Source organism: Dendropsophus ebraccatus, chromosome 6, assembly GCF_027789765.1.
Source record: "Dendropsophus ebraccatus isolate aDenEbr1 chromosome 6, aDenEbr1.pat, whole genome shotgun sequence".
Lineage (NCBI taxonomy): Eukaryota > Metazoa > Chordata > Amphibia > Anura > Hylidae > Dendropsophus > Dendropsophus ebraccatus.
Window position 1 is genome coordinate 13,717,750 of NC_091459.1, and position 26,792 is coordinate 13,744,541.

The 26,792-nt window shown below is 38.5% G+C and overlaps 1 protein-coding gene across 1 annotated transcript in view; it reads left to right on the forward strand.

Annotated features, from left to right (window-relative positions):
- CSMD1 (CUB and Sushi multiple domains 1) overlaps positions 1-21,788 on the forward strand; it is a 946,348-nt gene extending 924,560 nt beyond the window's left edge. The window contains exons 64-70 of the mRNA XM_069973446.1: positions 1,518-1,697; positions 2,608-2,652; positions 4,634-4,795; positions 6,222-6,334; positions 7,225-7,312; positions 12,882-13,011; positions 21,629-21,788. Of these exons, the coding sequence (XP_069829547.1) occupies positions 1,518-1,697; positions 2,608-2,652; positions 4,634-4,795; positions 6,222-6,334; positions 7,225-7,312; positions 12,882-13,011; positions 21,629-21,788 (878 nt within the window). The remainder of the gene's footprint in view (positions 1-1,517; positions 1,698-2,607; positions 2,653-4,633; positions 4,796-6,221; positions 6,335-7,224; positions 7,313-12,881; positions 13,012-21,628) is intronic.
- Positions 21,789-26,792: the final 5,004 nt, after the last annotated feature.

Below are 26,792 nucleotides of genomic sequence, written 5' to 3' on the forward strand. Positions count from 1 at the left end.
TTACATATATATTATTTGGCTACTTTACTACTGACAACAATTTAGTAACGTCATTACAGCAACAGATGGTGTTAAACATCATGTGGCAGTGTTGATTGTTGTTGAGTGTTGTGTATACCAATATCTATTGGTTATAAAACTCCAAATTGACAAAATAGAACTAATTATCTTTCCCCCATCTCTTTGCACTCCTCCACCTAATCTCTGAATCACAGTCAATGGATGAGGGACACCTTTGAATCTACTCTGGCTTTAGGCTATGTTCACACAACTTAAGTGTCAAATTAATCACGGCCGTTGTTGCCGATTTGTAACAACTGCTGTGATTAATGTGACACTTACTTTGTGCTGTCCTCTATGGAATCCCGGACAGAGTGTATACACATAGTATACAATCAGACCAGGATCCCTAGCAGCACTGCAAAAAACTGACTCGTCAAAAAACTGCTGGTACATGTCCTCATCATCTCCCACTTGGATTACTACAACATCCTCCTCTATGGCTTCCCATCTATCACTCTTGATCCCGTCCAGTTTATCCTTAAAGGAGACCTGTCACCCCCCATGCCGGGGTGACAGGCTCCCAACCCCCAGTTAGATCCCCTTATAAGTACCTCATTCCGCCGAGTCCCGCTGCCGGAGCCGGTCCCGGGTCGGAGATATCCCGGTCAGAAGCCGGTGCGTGCGCTCTGGAGAGAGGTCTGGCGTCCATAGAGAATGAATGGAGTCCGGCTCCATTCATTCTCTATGGACGCCGGACCTACCTCTAAAGTGCGTGCGCCGGCTTCTGACAGGGATATCTCCGTCCCGGCTCCGGCAGCGGGACTCAGCGGGATGAGGTACGTATAAGGGGATCTAACTGGGGGTTTAAATTTTTTACCAGCCATCAATTAATATAAAAGTTATACAAGCTGCATATCGTTTTAATCGTACCAACATGAGGAACATATATAACATGTCAGTTTTTCCATAGGACACACAGCGTTTTTATTTCACCACGCATATAATTTTTTTATGGTTTCACAGCATATTTTATGCAAAAATTCAGCCTGTCATTGCAAAGTACAATTAGTGACGCAAAAAATAAGGACTTATGTGGGTCCATACATGTAAAAATGCAACTGCTATGGTCTTATATACACAAGGAGGAAAAAAAAGAAAATGCAAAAATGAAAATTAGCCCGGTACTTAAGGGGTTAAAATAACTCTGCACCACACTTTGACTATCTGTCCCTTACCTACTGTCCCCCTCTACTCACCTTGTAGATTGTAAGCCTTTGCGGGCAGGGTCCTCTATCTTACCAGTCTTATTCATGTTACATGTTTTTGATTTTGTTCTGTTTGTTGTGTTTGTTACAACAAACCCCTATCACTTGTACAGTGCTCTGGAATCAATGGTGCTTTAAATAAAAAATAATAATAATACACCACATAGGGTCAACTCTATTTGCAATGATGTCATCATCACGCTTTGTTATCTGCATTTAACGTTTAAGTGTTGTTGTTTTTTTTTCCAGCTCATGCCTGTCGACAACCAGAAACACCCATTCACGCAGATGTAAAAGCAATAGATCTACCTACACTAGGATATACCTTAATATATATTTGCCAGCCTGGATATTTTCTAGCTGGTGGGTCTGAGCACAGAACATGTAAAAGTGATATGAAATGGACAGGAAAACCTCCTATTTGCAAAAGTAAGTCCACCCCAGCCCCCATTGTTCAAAATAAATAAACAGAAGTTGATTTGATATCATCTTATGAAGACCTAAAGTCTCCATGTATTGTAAGTTTTTAATCTGATCACAATATAGTTAGCTTTAACAGGGTATACCATTTACTGCCACAGTATTTTAATGCTAATATTCTTAAAGGAGAAGTCCCGTAAAACTTTTTATTAAAGCATTGTATTGCCCCCCAAAAGTTATACAAATCACCAATATACACTTATTACGGGAAATCCACATAAAGTGTTTTTTTTTCCTGCACTTACTACTGCATCAAGGCTTCACTTCCTGGATAACATGGTGATGTCACTTCCTGGATAACATGGTGATGTCACTTCCTGGATAACATGGTGATGTCACTTCCTGGATAAATTGGTAAAATGCTCTGGCTGCTATAGAGGATGATGGCAGGGGGACACTAAGGGACACAGGGCACTGGAGGGACACTGAGCATCCCCCCGCCATCATCGTCTCCAGCAGCCACAGCCCGCACAGCTCTGGGAGTCGGGTCATGACATCACCATGTTATCCAGAAAGTGACATCACTATGTTATCCAGGAAGTGACATCATCATGTTATCCAGGAAGTGACATCACCATGTTATCCAGAAAGTGACATCACCATGTTATCCCGGAAGTAAAGCCTTGATGCAGAAGTTCAGGGAAAATAACACTTTATGTGTATTTCCTGTAATAAGTGTATATTGATGATTTGTTTAACTTTAGGGGGGTAATACAATACTTTAATTTAAAAAAATGCTGAACTCCTTTAAATATTTTATATATCAAACAATGAAGTAAAATAAATCTAATACAATGTACAACACTACAATAATGAGGGGTATTTATTAATAGTATTATGCAATTATTGTATTTTGCAGGTAAAGGACTCAGGGAATTAAATTCTACTCTCACAAAAACTCCAGGTTGGTTTAAAATATCTAATTAAACTGATATAAAATGATAGATAGATAGATAGATAGATAGAAAGAAAAAAAAAATCTGAGAAACTGCAGCACTCCATTAATTAGTCAGAAGTGCTGCTTTATTGTACCAGTTGCAAAAAAATCAACGTGTCAACTGCATCTTGCAGTCTTTCTCAAGTGTTTGTATTGGATTTAATAATACTGATTCCCTTGTCCACTTAAGCGCTACTCCTTTAAATTTTGGTTATTTAGTTTTGTCTCTGGAGTCAGAATCACATTTATCATTGGAAATCTCTCTAATTGGAGATACATATATGGACGATAGAAGAATCCTCAGCACTCTAAAACTATGATGCAAAATGTTTATTACATCATATGCATAAGGTAGGCAATGCTTCTGCCACCTCTCAGTCTTTATCAGGCAACTCGGTCGGGTATCTTGTGCATATGACACCAAAAAATGTCACCAGATTTTTTTTTTGCACAATACTATTGGAGTGCTGTGGTTTCTTTTGTTTACTACATCAATAGAAATATAGTATACCTAAGCATTGATACATTTACCGTGCGGGCATCCTAAAAACAGCACATAGATTCCACATTACATTTAATGAAGTTCCTTCAAACTGTCCGTTATAAATAAAGATTTTATTAGGCACTAGACAGGAAACCTTTCAGACATTAGGAAAGGTTGCAATCTGTTTATTGTAAGAGTTTCCCTGGGGCCTACTGTTACCTACTTTAATGAAAGTAAATGATGCTGCCATGGCTTTATGCAATGTGTTTCCGAGCAAGAAATAGTTTATACTATATTTTGTCATAGCTTTATAGTTTTATTTATGATATGTAGGAGAGGTAGACAGCCGGACTTTTATCATTAAACTATGGTGCTGTTAACGTATGCAGGGGATATGGGACTTTGTATCTGTAAAACGGAGTGCCGATCACTGTATTAAGACACATTATGCGAAGAGTGAAAACAAAATTTTGGACCTTTTTGATGACAAAAAAAACTAAAATGAGTACATTGTGTAATAAAGAGGAAGTTACACTATAGGGAGTACATTAGATATTTCTTCCATTAAAGTAATTGATGGCCTCATTTTAGGAGCATTATAATCAAAGTGAGTCAACATTGCAGCCAGGCGGTAGGGAAGGCTAAAATGCTCAAATGCTGGGCTGTATAATCAGTAGGTAGAGAGAGACTACATAGAACTCTAGTCAGACCAAATCTGAAATGTTGTCCAAATATATTAGTGTTCATGATCAGTATTTTCAGCCGTCATTGTTAATAGACGACTGCCATGTTGTGCTAAAATTCCATCATGGCAAAATAGCCTTAATCTGTCAGTGTCAAAACTGTGTCTCGGACAGATAGCAACTAATTATAGCCCATTTGGGGAAACAAAAGCTGAGCTGTGATTGGTAGCTATCTGTTTGAGCCAAAAATCAGACATTTTTATTTTGATAGGTGACTGCCCATGGTGAGACAAATCATTCTATACTTATTATTTAGTTATTTATTCAGTCTCCTTCCTTATTCAGTTCTTAGCTGCCGCTTTCTGCTGAAAACACAAAAATCTGCCTTTTCCTCTGTGTCCCCCTCCTCCCCCCTCCCTTCTGAGACAGACGATGTAAACAAGTCCCTGACTGGCTTTATCTGCACCATTGTAGATTCTTTGTAATGCTGGGACAGTTAATCTGAGGTCAAGTTGCTAATGAACTCACTGTGATAAATCATCTAAGAATTACAAATAAGCTATGTATGGGATATACATATATATTATATACATTAATCCCCCCCCCCAAAAAAATAAAAATAATAATAATAATCACATTTTTTTTTTTTTTTAATACTATAAGCTGACTAGATAGACTTTTATCACACCTAGTAGCAAAAGTTAACAGTGGTAAAAGTACTACATTAACTGGTTAAGACTAAGACGAGAAGGCAGATGACTTAACGTGTCTTTGTTTGCAGTTCCTTCAGATGTTTTTTCTGTGAATTCGGTGTGGAAAGGGTTTTATGAATATCTTGGAAAGCAACATTCTGCAACCTTAACTGTTGACTGGTTCAATAACACAAGCAGCAAAGTAAATGGAACCTTTTTAGATACTAACAATAGTGAATTAAAGTTATCAGGTAAGTTAAAGTTTAATGACCGGCATAGAAATGTCAAATTCCACGTTTGAAATCTTTCCAATTCTCTCTAATTCTAAAGAGGCAATATTGTCAAGAAATATATTTACGGAGATTACAGTCACTAATTCCTTCAAACAAGGGTCTCCCAGCTGTTACCAATTCGTAGCACGCTCTCACTCAGCTGTTTCTATACCACCCATGGCGATGTAAAGAGCGGCGACGTGCATACCAAGTCACTTCTTCATAGACGTCTACGCCACAGTAGGGTTGATGGGGGGAAATGAAAGACTTGGATTTCTCATTTGAATAATCAATGGGGATCCCAGCTGCTAAACCCCTATTGATCTAACATTTCTCTCCAATGTGAAGAATAAGTGACAAATGTATATAGCCGGAATTCCAGCGTTCATAGCCCTAAATCATTGGCCATATGTTCATTTTCATAGTTTTTAGGCCTTTGGCTATATTATATTCTATGCACTATTAAGCCCGACCCCCATTCCTTAGTTTTCTTACATGGTCCAGTTACAGTAATTAGACTTAATCACTTAATCTCCTATAAGGCAGGATATGTCAGTGTCGCTTCATTTGGCCATGGCTTTCTTGATACTTTTTGTGTCCTAATGAAATCACAGTGAGTTCTGCTAAAACCCTAGCCAAAAAAAAGACACAGGTATAGGTATATATAGAATCCACCTATCAACTATTATTTTTTATGTATTACCATGTTTTTTTACATATTTACATAAGGAGTGTTTTTTGCTTTTTAATTTTTATCAGCATATGCATTCTACCCTCTCCTCTAAAGTATACAGTAATGTATGAGGAGTAGAAATGAGCGAAGTGAAATCCTGCCTATTCGTTAAGGAAGTTTGCTAAAAATATATATATATATATAGCGGCCGCACATGCTGTTTGGAGCATCATTGAGCTGGTGAAAGGGATTAACCATAATTTCCAGTGCCCGTTCAATCAGCTGCAGGCCCCTCTGTGATATCAGCACCTCCCCCTCTATATAAGGCGGTTCAGTAACGGAGGTGGCAGAGAAGTGGAGAGAGCAGGATGGCAGCAGGCAGTTACAGCAGAGCAGGGAGAGACTAACAGAGAGATATAGGGACAGAGAGGAGAGGAATGGCAGAAATTGGATTGACAGTCTGATTGATATTTTTTTTAATTGTCATTTTGACATTTTACTACAACATGCTTTAACAAATTTACCCTTCTGTAATAGTTGTTGTAGCTACTATAGTTTGGCTGTTTTAATGCAATTCATTGAGATTTGATTCACAAATCTTAACAAATTGGACCCGAAATTTGTGAAGCTCACGAAACGAATTTCTGGCTGCTTCGCTCATCTCTAATGAGAAGGAAGAATTCAGGACTGCTTTCTACATACCACTTTACTGACATTTTATATTCTCATCAGGTGTGTATAAGAAAGAAGAAGCCCACTTGCTTTTGAAAGTATTTCAGATAAAAGGCCCTTCAGATGTTTTAATAAAAAAGTTTCAAAACGATAACTGGGCAATGGATGGATATGTAAGTATTCAGTTATTAAATTAATTATTTATAGCTATTTTTATACCTAATACACTTTATATCTATGTATACATTTGCGTTAATATGGCAAACACTGTTGCTGCGAAAACAGTGTGCTCTAACAGCAGGCTTATCGTATGGACAATCTTGGGGTACTTTCTAGGGATCTTTAGAAGTGAAACACCTAAAAAACAGCCAACTTATCTGTGTTCTGTTATATTATATTGACATGAGCCGAGCCGCCACCTAGGCTTGCCAAAAGCACCCCTGACATCTGGACTCACATAAAAACTCCCTCTGGCTAAACTCACATAAAAACTACCACAAAACATTAAAAAACTTTATGAATTTAAAGGGACCCTCTCTTAATCACAAATCATTGAGGCAGCCCCAGTGGTGTCTCCCAGCCATGATTGATAAATCTCTCCAGTTTGGGTATAGGGAGAGATGAATCAACCAAGGCCAGCAAACTCCCTTTAAAGCGACTCTGTACCCACAATCTGTCCCCCCCAAACCCCTTATACCTTCGGATAGCTGTTTTTAATCCAAGATCTGTCCTGGGGTCCTTTTGGCAGGTGATGCAGGTATTGTCCTAAAAAACAACTTTAAACTTGTAGCCCTCTGCCAAACTAGCGTGGCCTAGAGTATATGTTCCCTAGGATCATTAGGAATGCCACTGGCAGGATTTTTCCTATTATTCTTCAGTGAACACTGCACAGGTACCTTAACGATCCAGCCCATGTGCCGTGCTCACACAGCTGATAAATAGGAGAATATCTGCCTGGAGCATTCCTAATAATGAAGAGTGCGGGGAGGAGGGATGGAGAGGTTGTGCCACCCTAATGCTATAGGCCACGGCACTAATACAATCTGGACTTTTTTTTTAATAGGTATCCTCTGGGAGAGAGAAGAGTATTTTTAACTACCAAGGCGATATACAATCGAAGAATTTTGGCAAGTTTATATTTCAAAGACAACGTAAGATTTTTTTTCTTGTCCATTGGTAATGGATCAGAGACAACCTAAAGGGAAACTAATAGCATGCTATAGCAAGTCTTCCAACCTGCTGTTCGTTTGCCTGTAAAGTTTGCCCAACCCCCAACAGTACAATGCTATGAGAATAACATGAATAAGCTTTTTCAGGGTGCTAAAAAAACTTGCTATATTACTAAACTCATAGAGAAAACAAGTTTTTGTTTTTTTAATTTGATTTGTTTTAACACCTTAGAGGGGTTGTCTAGCAAAAAATAAATAAATAAATCTCTTTCAAATCAACTGATATCAGAAAGTATTATAGATTTGTGCTCTCTGCTGGCCAAGACCGGAACTCTGTCTCGGTTATCTATGAATCTCCATAGAAAACCTCTCCTGTTCTGGACAGTTCCTCTCTCGACCAGAGATGTCAGCAGACTGTGTCAGACTGAAAATAAAACAACATATCCTGCATGACATTAAGTAGCTGATAAGTATAGGAAGACTTGAGATTTTTTTAATAGAAGTAAATTTTAAATCTATATAATTTTCTGCCCCCAGTTCATTTGAAAAAATAAGATTTTCGCTGGACAACCCCTTTAAGGACCCATAACGTACCTGGTACCAATAACAAGAGGGACCCTGAGGAAGTTCTCTTGTAGAGAGCCCTCTCTGTACAGTGTCTCTTCCAGCTGCTATTAGGGACCTCGGCTCTTAGCTGTCATGGAGTGGTCAAATAGGGGACCACAAAATAAAAGCACTATAACAATTATAATAAAGCAACACATTAATTAAAAAAAAAAAGCTTTCCTTTTTTTTAAGCTTTTCCTTTTTTCATTTAGCACATTTTATGGAAAAATTAAGTCTTTCATTGCAAAGTGCAATTGGTGCTGGCAAAGATAAGATCCCATCTGGGTCTGTAGGTGAAAAATGTAAGTCCTATGGCTTTTTAAATTTGAGGAGGAGAAAACAGAAGTGCAAAAACTAAAATTGGCCTGGTCATTAAGGGGTTAATTTTCAAGAGAAAGGTTTTTAAAGTGTAGGTTTAGAATCCGTTTACATGCACATGATTGATTTTGTAGATTTTATGCTTTGGTCTATCATTTAGTTTACATTAAAGGGGCACTTCGGAGAAAAAAAAGTTTTCAATTCAACTGGTGTTAGACATTTTTACAGATTTGCGAATAAATAAGAAAAACTCAAGTCGTCTAGTACTTAGCTGCTGTATGCCCTACAGGAAGTGGAGTTTCTTTTCAAAGTGCTCTCTGCTGCCACTTCTGTCCCTGACAAAAATGGTCCAAAGCAGTGGAAGTTTTCTGTGGGGATTTGCTACTGCTCTGGACAGTTCTTGTCACAGAGAAAGATGGCAGCAGAAAGCACTATTGTAGGATAATTAGAAAATACATTTTAAAAGGGCAGACTAGATCGACCAAGTGGTTTTAGTCTATATTTCTATGTTACATCTGAATGGAATCAAATCTGTCATCAGGTTATAGCGTCCCTACGTATGGTTAGAGGATAATAAAGAACCTTAAACAAATGAACATGGTAACTTTAAAGTTCCGGTGAACATTTTTATAAAAGTATTGTATGGCCCCCAAAAGTTATACAAATCACCAATATACACTTATTACAGGAATTGCACATAAAGTGTTTTTTTTTTTCCTGCACTCACTACTGCATCAAGGCTTCACTTCCTGGATAACATGGTGATGTCACTTCCTGGATAACATGGTGATGTCACTTCTTGGATAACATAGAAGTATTAAATGGGGATGTCACTTCCTGGATAACATAGAGATTTCACTTCCTGGATAAAATGGTGATGTCACGACCCGACTCCCAGAGCTGTGTGGCTGTGACTGCTGGAGAGGATGATGGCAGGGGGACACTGAGGGACACAGGGCACTGGAGGGACACTAAGCATCCCCCTGCCATCATCCTCTCCAGCAGCCACAGCCCGCACAGCTCTAGGAGTCGGGTCGTGACATCACCATTTTATCCAGGAAGTGACATCACCATGTTATCCAGGAAGTGACATCACTATTTTTATCCAGGAAGTGACCTCACCATGTTATCCAGGAAGTGAAGCCTTGATGCAGTAGTAAGTGCAGGGAAAACACACTTTATAAGCAGTTCCCGTAATAAGTGTAAATTGGTGATTTGTATAAGTTTTGGGGGGCAATACAATACTTTAATAAAAATTTTCGTCGGACTTCTCCGTCTCCATCTCTATTTTTGAGTAAGAAATTAGCAATGCCTTGAGCGGCATACCCTTCTAATTTATTCAACAGGGTAGTCTGATGACTTGTTTTTATGTAATGACTCTGGAAAGTGTATAGTTTACATCAGGGAAACAGGCATGTTGTGTAAATGAGCATGCTTCTTCATTAAAATGTAGACAAACTGTAATAGATGAGTCTGTTGACAAGCTGGTTCCGCTTTTGACTAGCAGAACTGAAAGTACAACCTTGGACTATAATACAGAATACACTTCAAGATAGCTTGGGGAAAAAAAACATATCAATAAAAGTTTCTGCGATGTTACACTCACTTCTTGCACTACTGCTCAAAAACAAAGGGAACAATTAAACAAAACATTCTAACTCCAAGTCAATCACACCTTTGAAAAATCAACCCGTTCAGTTATGAAGCTATGCCGAATTTGTATCTATTCCTCTGGCTGTTGTGCAAATGGAACAGGCAACAGGCAGATTTGAAAAGCACCTATCAAGACAACCCCTATAAAGGAGTAGTTTTGCAGATGATCACCACAGACTATTGCTCTGTTCTCAGCCAGTTTGGTAATTGTTTTGGTCACTTTTGCATTTAGTCATTGCCCTGGCGCCTAGAGGTAGCATAAGTGCTCAAGTAGTGCAGCTCATCCGGGATGGCACATCAATGTGAGCTTTGATGGGAAGGTTAGCTCTATCTGTCAGGACAGTGTCCAGAGCATATACCAGGAGCCAGGCCAGTGCTCCAGGAGACATGGTGGCGGCTGTAGGAGGGCAACAGACCAGACCTTCTTTGTGCAAGGACGATCAGTGCCAGAGGCCTCAAAAAGGAAATCCAGCAAGCCACTAATATCCATATAACTGTCAGAAATAGACTCCATGAGGGAAGTGTGAGGGTTGACATCCACAAGTCAGTGTAATACTTATAGCCCAACAGGGTGAATGGCATTTGCCAGCGAACACAAAGAATTGACATTGGCGCCCTGTGCTCTACACAGATAAGAGCAGGTTCACACTGAGCACTTGTGACCGACAGGAGGTTGAGGGGTCCAACCTCTGTGGCCCCCCGTTGATCTCCCCGCCGGCTCTATTATGAATATGACCCACGGCTCTATTCATTCCTATGCAGTGACGGAAAGAGCAAAGTACGCTGGAAGAGCGCTATACTCGGCTCTTCCCGTCTGCTTCATAGAGCCGTGGCTCACATGTCGTACCCACAACTCTTTTTATTACAGAGCCGGTGGGTCCCAATATGGAGATCAGTGAGGGGTACAGAGGTCAGACTCCCTGAGACCTCCTACTTTTCCCCTATCCTGTGGTGAAATTTAAGGGCTGCATTTAAGGGGTTAATGATGGGCGGAAGGACTTTTATGCCGTCCATTATTAACAATGAGGACCTGATTGCTGATAGCAGCTGGTCCTCAACCTCTTTGCAGTGCACTTTTCTCCTGACCTAAGGTAGCAGAAAAAAACACAACAAAATGTATGGAACTGTACCATTCAAACAATGAACAGGAGCCCTAGAGCCACTTTAGTTAAAGTGGACATCAAGAGTTCGTCCTCTTCCTCTTCTTTCGGTGATTGGTGTAGGGAGACAAAGCTTACTCTGGGTAGTATGGCTACTGAAGCAACCGTTCAGTACCCAGCAATCTCCAAACAAGAGTCCATGGGCCGGCTTTCCCCTTACCAATCTTTGAAAAATGTTTACAAAACCAATTTTGTATGACAATGTATGCTCAAGGGACTGATTCCACTATAACGATAAGAACTAAGACAAGGCCGTTCAAGGACAAACATGGTCAAAAGTGTCACTAAAGATAGATTATTACTTCTGAAATATTAGTTAGAATTGTTGCCTTATGTCTGCAGAATGACCTTGCCGTTTGTGCTCAGTTAGTGATAAATAGTGTGATAAAAAGGTCAAGGAATTGCAACACACAAATACTAACTATTTTTATATTTTTTTAGATTTAATAAAAATAATATTTTTTCATTCCACCGTTACCGTACCTTTGTATCTTTAACATATCTGCCCAAATAAGACCAACTTTATTACACAACACAAGTTACCGACCTTTCAAATCTTCAATGAAAATGTATTTAAGGCGCACTCTGGATTTTATGTTTTTATCATATAATGCTAACCTATCAGCAGTATTCCTGGAGTAATATTTGTTTCCCATCAGTAATTCCACATTTCTTCACTAATTGTTCAGTGTAACTCCAAATTATAGCCTCTTTTGCTATTATTATTCTATAGTTATTATATCTATTATATCGTTATTATGATCCTTTTAAGATCACTTAAGCCCATCTCACACATAAGGTGAATCGTTGAAAGACTGTTAAGATTGTTTAAAGTAGAAAATTCTTGGATTCTAGATTTACTATGCTTTGAATTCATCCTCCCCCAATACTATGAATACATTAAAATCAGAATAATAACAATATTTAAATCTAAAAATAAATACTCCATTAACAATGTGTACCGATTATGCACAGTTTTATATCTGAGAAGGATAATAGAATATTCTGAACGAGACCGACAAGAAAACTCCTTACATCACTAATGAATTGCCCTGACATTTTCATCTTTGTTACAGAATGGCTAAAAATATCTAATTCATGCTAAAATGGTTCACTAATATGTTAGAGAAAAGAACAACTGCTGGAATAGATTCCGCTGGTACAATCTTCCGTGTACCTACTGCAGCTAATTAGCAATAGAACAATATTGTTACAAGTCTAGGGGGAAATCTCGGAGCCTTTCAATATATGCATGGTAGTCGTACAGTACTTTACTACTAATTCAACGCATCAAGTTGTAATGATACAGAAAAGGCGAAAAAAATCATCAGTGGACATTTACTAACTTCTCTTTTTTTTTTTTTTAAAGTATATTGGAATATTTTTTTTACTAAAGTGTGACATACTGATGCCATAGTTTTGTTAAGCTGTCATTTAGCCGGTGCCCTTGATCTCTGCATCTCTGTCTAGCTTCTATTAGTGAGTTACAAACAAAAGACACCTTTAATTTTTTGCTTGGCTGTTATCATTTAATTGGTTCTGATTCTCTCTATTCTCTAAAGAGGAATCATTATGCAAGAAATAACAGACTCTTCTTTTTGTTTTACCAGCAATGAGAGAGAATGCTGGACTAATGTGTCCAAACCCCTTAGGTCTGCAATGTACTGAAGGCTATTAGGTCCTGCCTGGGGAAGCAGACAGAGGGGGCCGACACTCTTAGGCAGACCGGCTTTTTGGAGTAAATGTCAGTTAATAATACTTGATAAAGAGAAAAATGTAAAGTTAACAATGTGTGTTTTTTTTTTTTGTTACAGATCCGCTTAATATCAGTGACTCTTCCAATAATTACTATGGCACAAACAGCAGTTCTGTAGCAGCTGCAATCTTGGTACCATTTTTCGCACTTATATTATCAGGATTTGCATTTTATCTTTATAAACACAGGTAAATATAACCCTTATTATGCCCTTATTATATATCATGTTATGACGCTGTATAATGCTTATAAGTAATCATTTGGCCATTTACTATTTTGAAACATTATTTTCAATATTATTTTCATTTCATTTCTTTCCATTATTAATTATTTATTATTATTTTATATTATTATTATTATTATTATTATTATTATTATATTTTTTATTATTATTATTTTTTACAAATGCTTTTAAATAGTGATGAGCGAATACTGTTTGATCGAATAGATATTCAATCGAATAGTAAGGTATTCAATCTATCGAATATTATCAAATAGTTCGCCGAATAATCGATACATATTCGATAAGTGTTCAAATCCCCCTACTTCCGTTTTTTTCTTCCAAGTGGTCGAATAGATGTTTTTCAATAAACGAATACTTATTCCCATAGACTTTAACTGGATTGAATTGAATTGATCGAATATTCGAATATCGGGGAGATATTTCTACGAATATCGGATATTCGAATATTTCACTATTCGCTCATCACTACTTTTAAACTTTGTTCATTTCGGGAAAATACCCACTAAGTACACACAGTTCATTACCTCCTCAGACACCTTTACATTAATTTATTAAGGGTAACTACAACCGACCACAAACACCTTCACAATCATTTAGTAAAAGTAACTAGTCATTGGTGAAGCATTTAGAGGACGATATATCTGATGATCAGGCAGTGGATATTGTGCTCCTGTGTGAGTCTGTAATTATTCCAATTAGTAAAGATCACCATAGAGGACAAGTTTGTTTAGCGTAAGGTGAAGAAGTATAACACTGCTCTGAAGAGGGGATGCTTGAAACATCTTCATTCTAAAATTAAGTATTTAAAGGGGTACTCTGGTGAAAATGGTTTGCTTTCAAATTAACTGGTTTCAGAAAGTTATATAGATTTGTAATTTATTTCTATTTAAAAATCTCAACTCTTCTAGTACTTATCAGCTGCTGTATGTTCTACAGGAAGTGTTGTATTCTTTTCAGTATGACACAGTGCTCTCTGCTGCCACCTCTTTCCATGTCAGAAACTGTCCAGAACAGTAGCAAATCCTCATAGAAAACCTCTCCTGCTCTGGACAGTTCCTGTCTCGGACAGGGGTGGCAGCAGAGAGCACTGTGTCAGACTGAAAAGAAGACACCACTTCCTGCAGGACATATGGCAGCTGATAAGTACTGGAAGACTGGAGATTTTTAAATAAATTACAAATAAAGTAAATTACAAATATATATATAACCTTCTAAAACCTGTTGATTTGAAAGAAAAAGATTTTCTACGGAGTACCTCTTTAAAAGATTAATTGAGAATAAAGAGTAAACATGTATATCCATCCCTTGAACAATTCAATAATCATCAGTTTAATATTTTCCCATTTTGTATTTGTACTTACAGATTAATACCCAAGCCCTATACCACAGAAGCCATGATTTCAATATCGTGCACTGATGAGGGCACATAAGCCTGAAACAGCTGTATGTAAGTTGGAATAAATGGCTCTGTACCTTCATAGGACCTATAAGCTCTCTAGACATGTTTGTTTTATAAATAAATGTATTCTCCTATGAAATGACAATGTTGGGACATCCTTTCTTAGAACTCTGTGATATTGGGAACGGTAACCAGGTGTCAATTTATTCATACATTTTCAGGAGAAATAACACAGGGAAAACCCTTCCCTCCACCAAGTTCTAAGGGAAGAAGCCCCAGAATTGTGTATTATTATTATTATTATTATTATTATTATTATTATTATTATTATTATTATTTGTATGAAGAATACAGGCGTTTATCAAATCAGATATGTCATAAGAGCTTATAGCTCCTTTTTAAAGGATGCTACATGTTATACTCTAGTGTTTCTGTATGCATAGTGAAAACTTTACTGGTCATGTTTTTGGATTTTTTTTTCTCTACTAGTCATCTCATGATACACATATTAGGATATGTTAAAGCGCAACTATAATTTCAGTAGCCAAAAAAATGAAATTCCTCAAATAAAAAGCACTCGTGTTACCTTTTAAAAAGAGCCCTAAACTGCATTGATAGCGTGTGCGCTCACTGAGATATCGCCAGTTGTTTGGCTCAGAGGAATAAATGAACTTTTCTTCTGGCTGAGAGAAAGTGGGCGTGGCCTATCCCCCATCTCCCTGGCTGGGTTCCTCCATTCACTGAGCAGCACCTTAGCAGATGTATCACACATAGCAGGATCAGATAGAGCCCCAGCATACAGTATCACAATGTAAGATTAGATACAGAGCTCCAGCAGATGGTATCACACACAGTGGGATTAGATACAGTCATCTGCTCTCATTACACTGTAGGATAATGTCAGCCATGGAGGTGGGGGCACCTGCTGCAGACATCTGATAGTGAATGTTATATGTACTATGGAAGCACTACAGCTGTGTTGTACTGGGACTTGTAGTCCTCCCCTCAGTGACTCACACACTCTCCCTCATGCAGTACATTGGAGTCATGGCTGGCATGCCCCCCGTGGGTGAAGCACTGAGTACTTGTCCCTCCATCCATCTCCTCCCCTGCGCTGCTCCTCACACACAACACCCTCAGCTCTGCTAAGCCACCTCTGTGAGGGGAGGGGGGAGAACGTGCTGCTAGGAGGTGAGGGGAGGAGGGGAGTAGGATTTGTTTCTGTTTCTCTCTGTGTGTCAGGGCTGTTATCTGATCCTCCTGTCACAGTCTGTACACTCAGGACGAATCGCCAGGGAGGGGGCGTGTCCAGCAGGAATGTAGAAATAAGTCAGAGCCAGAGATAGCTATAAGGGGATAATCAGCCTTATGTATTTAAAAAAACTGTTCATTTTAGGTTATTAATGTATATTGCAAAAAGTTTTATCATGACCTAAGCTAACTAAAACTGAATGGTCAAAATATTTTATAGTTGCGCTTTAAGCAATGATTTAAGGGATACTCTGGCAAAAATATTTTTCCTTCAAATCAACTGGTTTTAGAAAGATAAAAAAATTCTCAAGTCTTCCGGTACTTATCAGCTGCTGTATGTCCTGCAGGAAGTGGTGTATTCTTTCCAGTCTGACACAGTGCTCGCTGCTGACATCTCTGTCCATGTCAGGAACTGTCCAGAGCAGGAAAGGTTTTCTATGGGGATTTGCTGCTGCTCTGGACAGTTCCTGACATGGGCAGAGGTGGCAGCAGAGAGCACTGTGTCAGACTGGAAAGAATAGATCAATTTCTGCAGGACATACAGCAGCTGATAAGTACTGAAAAATTTGAGTTTTTTTTTTAAAGAAATAAATTAAAAATCTGTATAATTTTCTGAAACCAGTTGATTTGACTGAAAAAGATTTTCGTCAGAGTACAACTTTAAAGATAAGAAAGGACACTTCTTTAGATTATGTTAGTTTAACCTGGGACATTCCAAGTGCAGACTATTTTCTGCACTAGGATTGTGTATGAAACAATTTCTATGTCATCGGTAGCTTTGGAGTCATGTTCCCTCATTCCAGCATTCTATTACTTGACTGCACTACCATTCATATAATGGCTGCAAATGGATGGACAATAAATTGGCAGAGATGAATATACACTATTACACGTCCCTCCATTTGCAGCGATCTCATGCACATAAGTGTCATCTTTATGGTATAGAAGGCAAAATAGCTAAGGGCGTACCTTTAAAACTAAATAAAAAGGGGCCCAAAATAAATTTCAAATATGCATTAATAAGAAGCATATAATCATCATTAACAAACATTGCTTAGTATTAGCAACAAAGTGGCCAACACCTTTAAGCTTCTGAGCTCCAATTTGATGTCTTTCTTTTGTGACCAATGGGGCCTTTGTTCAACTCTCCTGTGACCCTTGCTTTAGAATTTCAAAGCTGAACCTTTGATACCTACTTCTTAGAAACTCTTAGAAAAGTTCTGATTAGTGTTCAGCTAGCATGCTCAGGCGAGTATAGTGCTTGATCAAGTATTACTCTGTGTTTGAGTGAATTTTAGTTATTTAGCTGTTGAGTAGAGAGAGAGAGAGAGAGAGAGACAGAGAAAAAGGAAGAAACCATAAGAGCAGTGAGAGGAACAGAGAAACCATAGGAACAGAGAGACCAGAGGAGCAGTGAAAGGAACAGAGAGACCAGAAGAGCAGTGAGAGGAACAGAGAAACCATAGGAACAGAGAGACCAGAGGAGCAGAGAGAGGAACAGAGAGACCAGAGGAACAGAGAGACCAGAGGAGCAGTGAAAGGAACAGAGAGACCAGAGGAACAGAGAGACCAGAGGAGCAGTGGGAGGAACAGAGAAACCAGAAGAACAGTGGGAGGAACAGAGAGATCAGAGGAGCAGTGGGAGGAACAGAGAGACCAGAAGAACAGTGGGAGGAACAGAGAGACCAGAGGAGTAGTAAGAGGACAGAGAGACCAGAGGAGTAGTGAAAGGAACAGAGAGACCAGAAGAGCAGTAAGAGGAACAGAGAGACCAGAAGAGCAGTGAGAGGAACAGAGAGAGCAGAGGAGCAGTGAGAGGAACAGAGAGACCAGAAGAACAGAGAGATCAGAAGAACAGTGGGAGGAACAGAGAGACCAAAGGAGCAGTGAGAGGAACAGAGAGACCAGAGGAGCAGTAAAAGGGACAGGGAGACCAGAGAAGCAGTGAGAGGAACAAAGAGTCCAGAGGAGCACAGAGAGGATCAGAGAGACCAGAGGAGCAGAGAGAGGAACAGAGAGACCAGAAGAAAAGTGGGAGGAACAGAGAGATTAGAAAAGCAGTCAGAGGAACAAAGAGACCAGAAGAACAGTGGGTGGAACAGAAAGACCAGCAGAGCAGTGAGAGAAACAGAGAGACCAGAAGAGCAGAGAGAGGAACAGAGAGATCAGAGGATCAGTGAGAGGAACAGAGTCTGGAGGAACAGTGCGAGAAACAGAGAGACCAGAGGAGCAGAGAGAAGAGAGGGTGAAGCAGGAGGCACAGCCACAAATCCTCATCATTATTCTGCACAGCACTGGGAGACAATCACAATATGCCGCCAATTTCTCCGCTAAATGTATTGCATTTTTATAATCTAATTTTTGTATATTTCATCTCTTAAAGGGAAGTTTAAACAAAATATACAAAAATTATATATAAAATATACAAAAATAATAGTTTAACCAGGCACACTTTGCTCTGCCGAGCAGAGGGTTATCCAGCGCTACGAGAACATGGCCACTTTCTTTCAAAGACATCACCTCTCTTGTCTCCAGGTCAGGTGCAGTTTGCAATAATTTCATTCACTTCAATGGAACTGAGTTACAAAACCTCCACCCAGACTAGAGGCAAGAGTGGTGCTTTCTCTGGAAGACAGTTGCCATGTTTTTGTAGACTGGATAACTCCTTTAAAGGGGTTATCCAGCGCTACAAAAACATGACCACTTTCCCCCTACTGTTGTCTCCAGTTTGGGTGGGGTTTTGAAACTCAGTTCCATTGAAGTAAATGGACCTTAATAGCAAACCACACCTGAACTGGAGACAACAGAAGGGGGAAAAGTGGCCATGTTTTTGTGGCGCTGGATAACCCCTTTAAATGCCCAAGTCTCCCATTAATTTCAATGGGATTTGTTGCTCACGTTGAGCACTCGAGCAAACTATAAGAGAAGAGCTAATACTGTACACGCATACAGCCATAGGCTATGTTCACACTGCGTATGATTCCGGCCTCATTTCGTACGCCGCCGTACATGTGTGGCTGAAACTACGGGCGTGGGAAAAATAGACATGCGGCTGGGTGCGTACGAACCGCGAACATACGCCCGTAGTACAGTTATGCTTCCCTAGCTTGTTTCGAAGCGATCTGAAACAGGTCATTTACTTGGAAATCTTTGCCCATCCCCGTAAACCACACAGATCAGAAAATCAAGTTCAATTTGGCTGAAATAAGTACTCCGTACGGGACCACATGGAAATCCACGGCCGTAAGTTTCAACATTTCCGTCCTCAAACAATGGTCTTGTTCATTTTTCACGGCGCCGTATACGATCCGGCCGTAAGCTCATATGTAGTGTGCATTGTGCGGCCGTATATCGTATACTTTCAAGCGAACGCATCACTAATGCCAGAATCATACGCAGTGTGAACATAGCCATACAGTGTATATATATATATATATATATATATATATATATATATATGCATATGTTAATAGACAGACTTGTGAACTCATTTTATAATAAGTATCTATTCAAGCTTTCATTAGAAGCATTATGGGAAATAATTAATGTAAAGATAGTTTTATGTTTAAGAACTTCAATCTCCTCTCTAGATTCAGAGTCCACTACGTACTGGAAAATTATGCTTATCATCTAAGTCTTCATGAAATCTTCTCTCACACAACACAGCACCAATTTCCTTACCTTTATATTTTACTTTTGACATCTGCTAAATTGCTGCCTTTCCTATCCAACGGAATCCTACAGAAAGCTTGATGGAAGACTATTATTACACCTGTAAAGGGATACATACAGGATTGTGTTCTTTTGCCACCCTGGTGTTGTCTGTGCTGTGATTTGCTTTATGTAGAGAAATGTTTTATACAATATATAACTATGTAGATTAAAGGGGTATATATTTATAAAAGGGGCAAAGTGGTTTAAAAAAAGCGGGGAAAGAATTACTCACCACACCAATCCACTTCCCTTGCCATTCCAATGTTAATCAAGTTCCTGGTCACCAATGTTTATTGATTACATGGCTCCCATGTTAACTTTACTTTAACTTAAGTTTAGTTTGAATAAATGTATAAGAGTTTGTAAGGCTGGGTTGACACTACTTTTTAAAGTAAAAATAGATAATTTGTTTGCATCCGTTTTTCCACTGACTTCCATTATATAAAAAAAAAGGATCAAAATACATCGTTTTTTTAACGTACACAGAACCATTGCTAACCTTATTTAAGTGTAAGTCGATGAAAAAACAGATCAAAACAGATCAAAACAGATGCTCACAAATGCATCAGTTTTTCCATCGTTTTTTTCATCCGATTTTGCAAAAAAAAAATAAAAAATGGATGAATAAAAAAGTAGTGCGAACACTAACCTCAAAGTGGTTTAATGCATGGTGTTTTTCATGAAACATGCCAGAAAAAAGAGAATCTGTCAGTAGTAATTCATGTTTCAAATTGCTAAAGGTCCTTTTGATTTTTGAAGCCAAAGCCAGGAATGCATTTGAAATCTCAGTCTTTCCTTTATGACCTGTTTTCTGTTTATAGTCCTGGCTTTGGATTCAAAAATCTGTCAGATAAATATTTCTGTGTAACAGCTGTTAGATAGCTGTTAGATGAAGGAAACACATGGAGGGAAAGTTATCAAACATGGTGTAAAGGGAAACTGGAATAGCAGCCGCAGAAAACTGACATGTCAGTTGTTTGCGGCTGCTATGTGTATCCGCTCTGGCCGGGATCCCATAGGCAGCAAAGTCGCGTATATTTTCGTTTTACGAAAATATACGTTGTGTGAACACAGCCTGAAACTGGGTAGATGAGCTAGAAAGATATGAGAGGCACCATAGGGTCATACCGTAAAGGACATAGGCAGCAAAAAATGGCAAGATTGGGTATGCTCACCTTTGCGTGTTGTACAAAGAGTACAATTTCTTGAGATCGCTATCAATGGAGATAGAGGGAGGCCGCAGCAGCCAATCCAGAGGGTCAGTCCAGGATCCTAAGCCACGGGATCGAGGACGTGAGTGGGCAGTATAGTGTCACAGCCTCGGGACTTACTGAGGACAACACAAGGAGGACCAGAAACGGCGCTGAACAGCACAGGTCAAAGATAATGTTAGCAGCAATAGTTGCATGAGACGATTAAACTACTGCTGCTTACATTATCTTTGACCTGTGCTGTTTAGCGCCGTACCTGTTCCTCCTCGTTCTGTCCTCGGTAAGTCCCGAGGCTGTGACACTATCCTAGCTGTTTGAAACTTGAATTGCAGCTGACAGATTCCCTTAAAGAATATAAAACACTCTACCTACAATGTGGCGTTTTTTACCCGGTTTGTTATATGATCAGTTGTACAGCATTATGCTGTGATGCTCCGTGCAATCAAATGTTCCTGAAATGCTTTGTACTGCTAATGTGTCTTCACAGTATTGATTTTATAGGAATTACTTTCATGATCACAAATCACATAAACTGAAGGGAAAAAAAGACTCTCCAATAGGCTTTTCTTACAGATTATTTTCAATTATAGTCAAGCATTCCCAATGATAAATGATGCACTGGTTACTTTTCCCCACAAAATGTATAACTTCTACTGTCTTAGGCTATGTTCACACAACATCTTTTTTTGGCCGTTTGACGGCTGTCTTTTTGGACGTACGTCATTTTGAGGTCAAATAACGTCCGTTATTTTGCAACGACGTCAGTGATTTGGCAATACAATTTTGGCCTCAAAAAAGACGGCCTTCGACGGTTAAGAAAAATGTTGTGTGAACCTAGCCTTATGGACTTTGTGAGAGTTTTACTAACCTGTATTATTTTTCAAGTGCTGTTATTTCTCATAAATGAATTCCATTTACAGGCCACTTACTTTAGCTTATATGTATTTAAACGTTTTGTTGTTTCATTTCTTGTTTCTATTGGACAGAGCAAGACCCAAAGTGCAGTATAATGGATATGCTGGACATGAAAACAGTAATGGACAAGCATCATTTGAAAACCCAATGTACGATACAAACTTAAAACCCACAGAGGCAAAAGCTGTTAGATTTGACACAACACTAAACACAGTTTGCACAGTGGTATAGCCTTTGGTGCCCATAAAAAACTGATTCATAGCCATACCTCTGATGGACAAGCAGAAATTCCATTGGTGCCCTAAACCAATATCTATTCCTTCTGGCTTTGCTGCTGCAATCTTTAACACCATTGATCAGCAAACGGTACATGCATCTCTAGTTCTTGATTTCAATGAGTTGAGTCTTCAGAAGATCAAGTAAGGACGTCCCCTCATTTCCTGTAGGATCACAATGCCTGGCTGCACGCTGCTTACCATCAAAGAATACTTCAGGAAGACCATGGAGTTACGCCACTTAGTTATTTTGACACCTTGTATATGTGGCAGAAGGCCTTTCATTGCAATATTTTGGGCACTTGGATCATCTATGTACTGTGTTGGATGGATTTACGACAGTACATCTATATTTTTTTGTATTCCAAGAAACATGAATGTCCTGAATGACACACAGTACCGGAAGGAGAGGACAACCCGAGTTCTGGTTGCACATTTAAAAAAAAATGCTTTACCATTAAATCAATGACACTTTGTAACCGTTTAAAGCAACCAGATTTCTGGGACACTATTGGTGCATTGGGCGGTTTGCAAATTTTTTTCATTCAGCTGGTGTTGCAAAATATTTCTGCACAATTTTTTTGCACTAGTATGTTTGAAATGAGTGAATTCCATGTCATGAACAACAACAACAACAAAAAAACAGGGTTTATAATGAAAATGTTCAATTGTTAAAAAGAAAAAAAAAAAAAATCTATACATCCTCATTTGCCACCCATTTCACTAGCCACCAAATATCACAGCTCTGGAAGTCATACTGAGTCATCATTAGCTAACAAAAAGAAACTGTGTTTCTGTTCATTTTATTACAGACAGATTTTACATTACCATAAAAAAAACATCATGTCCAGAAGCAGCAGTCGATTTTTGTACAATATATATTTTATGTCTTATTTTCTTATAAAAAAAAAATAAAAAACAGGGTTGACATTAAAAATTTGTATTCTACAATTAAACAGCGGGTGTTTGACAAATTGTGAAAAGTTATTTATTCAGATGGAAAAAAAAAAAAGGATCAAGTGCAACAAAGTACAAAAATTTTTTATGCCTCCTACATTATAAGGTTTAATCAGGTTTTATTTTCTTTGATGCAGTACGTGTTCTTAGGTTACAAAAAAAGTTGCTAGTACAATTTTATATCAATGACTTCCAATGCATCCACTACAGGGTTGTATCTTGAAGACCCCCCCCCCCCCCCCTTCTTGTATGTCTAATAATAGATAGTGGGGGGGGGGTATTGTGGTTCTTGTATAACTGTATAACATATTTTTTTTAATTCTGTAACTTAAATAGGGGTACTTTTTTACCTGTTTCTTTTTTTTCACTGTATGTGATTATAGGGCCGCTGCTCCGCTAACAGCAATTTAGAAATTTGCTTTATTGTACATGAGTCTAAGAAACAGGTGTTCGGAGATGCCTTATTGACTGCTAAGGGAGTATGTACTGAGCATGCCTAAAGTGACTCTGTACCCACAATCCCCCCCCCAAAAAAAAAAAAAAAACAATTCAATGGAAAATATAAAGGGGGGACTTGTACTTCTCTTTTCTGATGAACCCACCACTTGTTTGGGCATAAAAGTTACAGTATGATATTTTCCAACAACTGCCATGTGTGAAGCCAGTATTACACTGAAAAGAAGATAAGGAAACTCTTTAAATCTATGTAGAGTTTCTTATTTTTGACATTTTACTTAATGTTAAATTGATCCATTATAGGTCAAAAAGCTTAAAGGTTTTGTCAGTGAGAAACAGAAAATATGAAGTCGTCATATTGAGATGAAAACAATGAAAACGATCAAAAAGATCAAAAGTCCTATGAGTCCGCTTAATAAATTAAGAGAAGAATACTGGCCACAGATTGGCTCCTGTACAACTCTGGTCTTCAGTAAAATTAGGTCTATGTCTCTGGTGCACATATAATTGGCTTCACTTTTAGGAAACTACTCCTTTGCTAAAAAAAAAAAACAACAACAAAAAAAAAACATTTTGTTGTAGTATAAGAAAGTACCTTATACTACACATTAAAATCACAATTTTTTTTTTTTTTTTTTTTTAATTGTAACACTAATATTGTAATAAAGTATTTATTTTTCTAAATCCAATAATAATGGAGAAAAAACATTATCATCCATAATGTGTTATCGTATTTTTCACCTTATAAGACGCGTCTGACTAGAAGATGCACCCCTAATTTAGACAACTAAAAACAGGGGGAAAATGTTACATGCTAATTAAATTTCCCTGGTGGTCTAAGGCTGTAAAGGGAATAATGCAGTGAAGTCTATAGAAATGACAGAGACACTCTTTAACACTCTATGTGACAATATCTTATACCTATACATACGCAGCTCTGCTGTATGCACAATACACACCATTCGTTTTCTGTCAGTAAAAAAAAAACGAATCCGTTAAGCGGATTGCAAAAATGTAGTGTTAACCCAGCCTTATTTTTCTGCATATATGTTGAAAGATATTTTTCGATATGTTTTGTTATATTTCTATTTACTGTATATAACAAACAATATCTGTCTAAGGGTACGTTCACATGTACAGGATCTGCAGCAGATTTCATGGCTCAGATTAGATTTACCTCAAATCTGCAACTTCAAATCTGCTGCAGATCCTGTTTGTGTGAACATACCCTAAAGAATATATCAGTGCTGGATCAAGGCAGGGAGACGGGGCTTACTGGCCACAAAGTCCTGCCTTATGGACACTGTCCACTGATTAGAAAGAAAACAAGAAAAAGACAACAGTAAAGGGCTAATTCAGGCAAACTTTAAAAAACAAGAGGTGGTGGGAACATAATAAACAAGTCATACTTACTCATCCTGTGCAGACCTGGAAGAAGACTCTGGACAGCATATACCTATACTGGTGCCATTTAAAAAAATCTCCAGTCTTCCAGTACTTATCAGCTGTTAAATGTCCTGCAGGAAGTGATGTATTCTCTTCAGTCTCACGCATTGTTCTCTGCTGCCACCTCTGTCCATGTCAGGGACTGTCTAGAACAGTAACAAATCCCCATAGAAAACCTCTCTTGTTCTCCAGACTGGAAAGAATACACCACCTCCTGCAGGACATACAGCAGCTGATAAGTACTGGAAGACTGGAGATTTTTCAATAGAAGTAAACTACAAATCTATATAACTTTATGAAACCAGTTGATTTGAAAGGAAAATATTTTTTCTTTCAGAGTAGCCCTTTAAGGAATCCTAGAAGTTTTGGCTATCACAGCATGTCTGTAATAATCCTCTGTGAAAACAGAACAGCAACAAAGTCTTCCACTCCTGTCCTCTATTCCAAAGTGAGGCTATGTTCACACTACGTATGAGAACGGCTGGTCTCTGAAAAGATCAGTACCGGCCAGATGATCTTTAGCGCCGCTAAATTCTGATGCGGGTACATCAGTGTGTGCCCACATCAGAACTCCTCACTGCACACAATGGAGCGAGCGGCTGGAGCCGCTCGCTCCACAGTGTGCACTGACAGGGTTTGCACATGTCATGCACATGTTTTTTTTACGGCGCCGCTAGGGATGCCAGTCGGAGTGTATACTATGTGTATACACACCGGCCGGGATTCCCTCAGAAGGCAGCACTACATAAGTTCCGTGGGAATCACGGCCGTTATAACAACGGCCGAGATTTCCCCGGAGCTTACGTTGTGTGAACATAACCTGATGATGTATATTGATATATAACAAACTTCACTTGTGCAATATTAGAATTAAATCTTGACTAGCCTCATGGTGCGTTTACAAGGAATGATTATCCTTTGAAATTTCGCGATAACGATCACATTTGAGCGATCATCGGCTTGTGTAAACACAGTGAACAATCAAGCGACGAGCGACAAAGCGTTCATAGTGATCTTTCTTAAATTGTCGTTGGTCGTTAAAGAAAAATGCGCAAATCGCTTCGTCTAAACAGTCTTTCACCGATTGACCCTATGTGTGAGATAGGCTCAAGTGATCCTAAAACCAGTGATCCATAAAAAAACACATTGTTACTTTGAAATCGGTAACCGTTCTAATTATCGCTCCATGTAAATGGACCATCACTGATAGCAATAATGGTTCAATTCACCAATAACTAGTAGTGGTCTTGAAATTGTTATTTATTAGGGTAAACTGAAATCAAACACAAGGGACACATGTATCATTGAGTTTTTGCTACTATTTTTGCTAATAATGAGTTTTGTTTGAGACGTAAAGAATTGTGCAAGGTTTATAAAGGGATTTGTAATACAGTTTGGACCATCTGTGCCATTTTTATTTTTTTTTAGGCTCGGAAGGTGCGTGCATTCAGATTCCCTACTTTGTTTATTTTGGCGTCGTTTTTAGCTAAACTGTTTTAGCCCCAAAAATTTGAACGAAAATTGCGAACGATTCATCAAGGCCTGTGAGCCTAATGATAAGTTTTAATTTGATAATGTTTATTATAAAAGTTTAGAGAGGGTACTGTATGTTCCCACACAGTTTTTTCAGCTTAATGGCCGCAAAATCCCATAGTGGGAACTTAGCCTTACTTTTTGTTTGTCCATACTCTGTTACCGTAATGTTACAATGTTTTTTATTGCAAATTTACCTACTGTATACATTCAGGATGCAGTTTACAATTACATATCCAGTTAAAATGTAAGGTAACCTATAAACATTTTTAATTTCTCCATACAGCACAGGTAACCTACATACCTGAGCAAAGTTGCTAAAATATAGTATTACATCATTTATATTGTACTGATGTGTAGTATGTGTGATATCTAAATATTCTATCAAACTGCAGTGCCCTTTCATCTATTTTGTAGACTAAAATGTAGTGTTAAGCAAGCACTTAAACACTCGACTGCTTGTTACTCAAGTTGAGCACTTTTAAATGCTCGAGTGTTTGACTCAAGAAAAAAACCTTATTGAAAATGGGGGACTCTAGCATTTAACCAAGTTCCCCCTGCTCAGCAG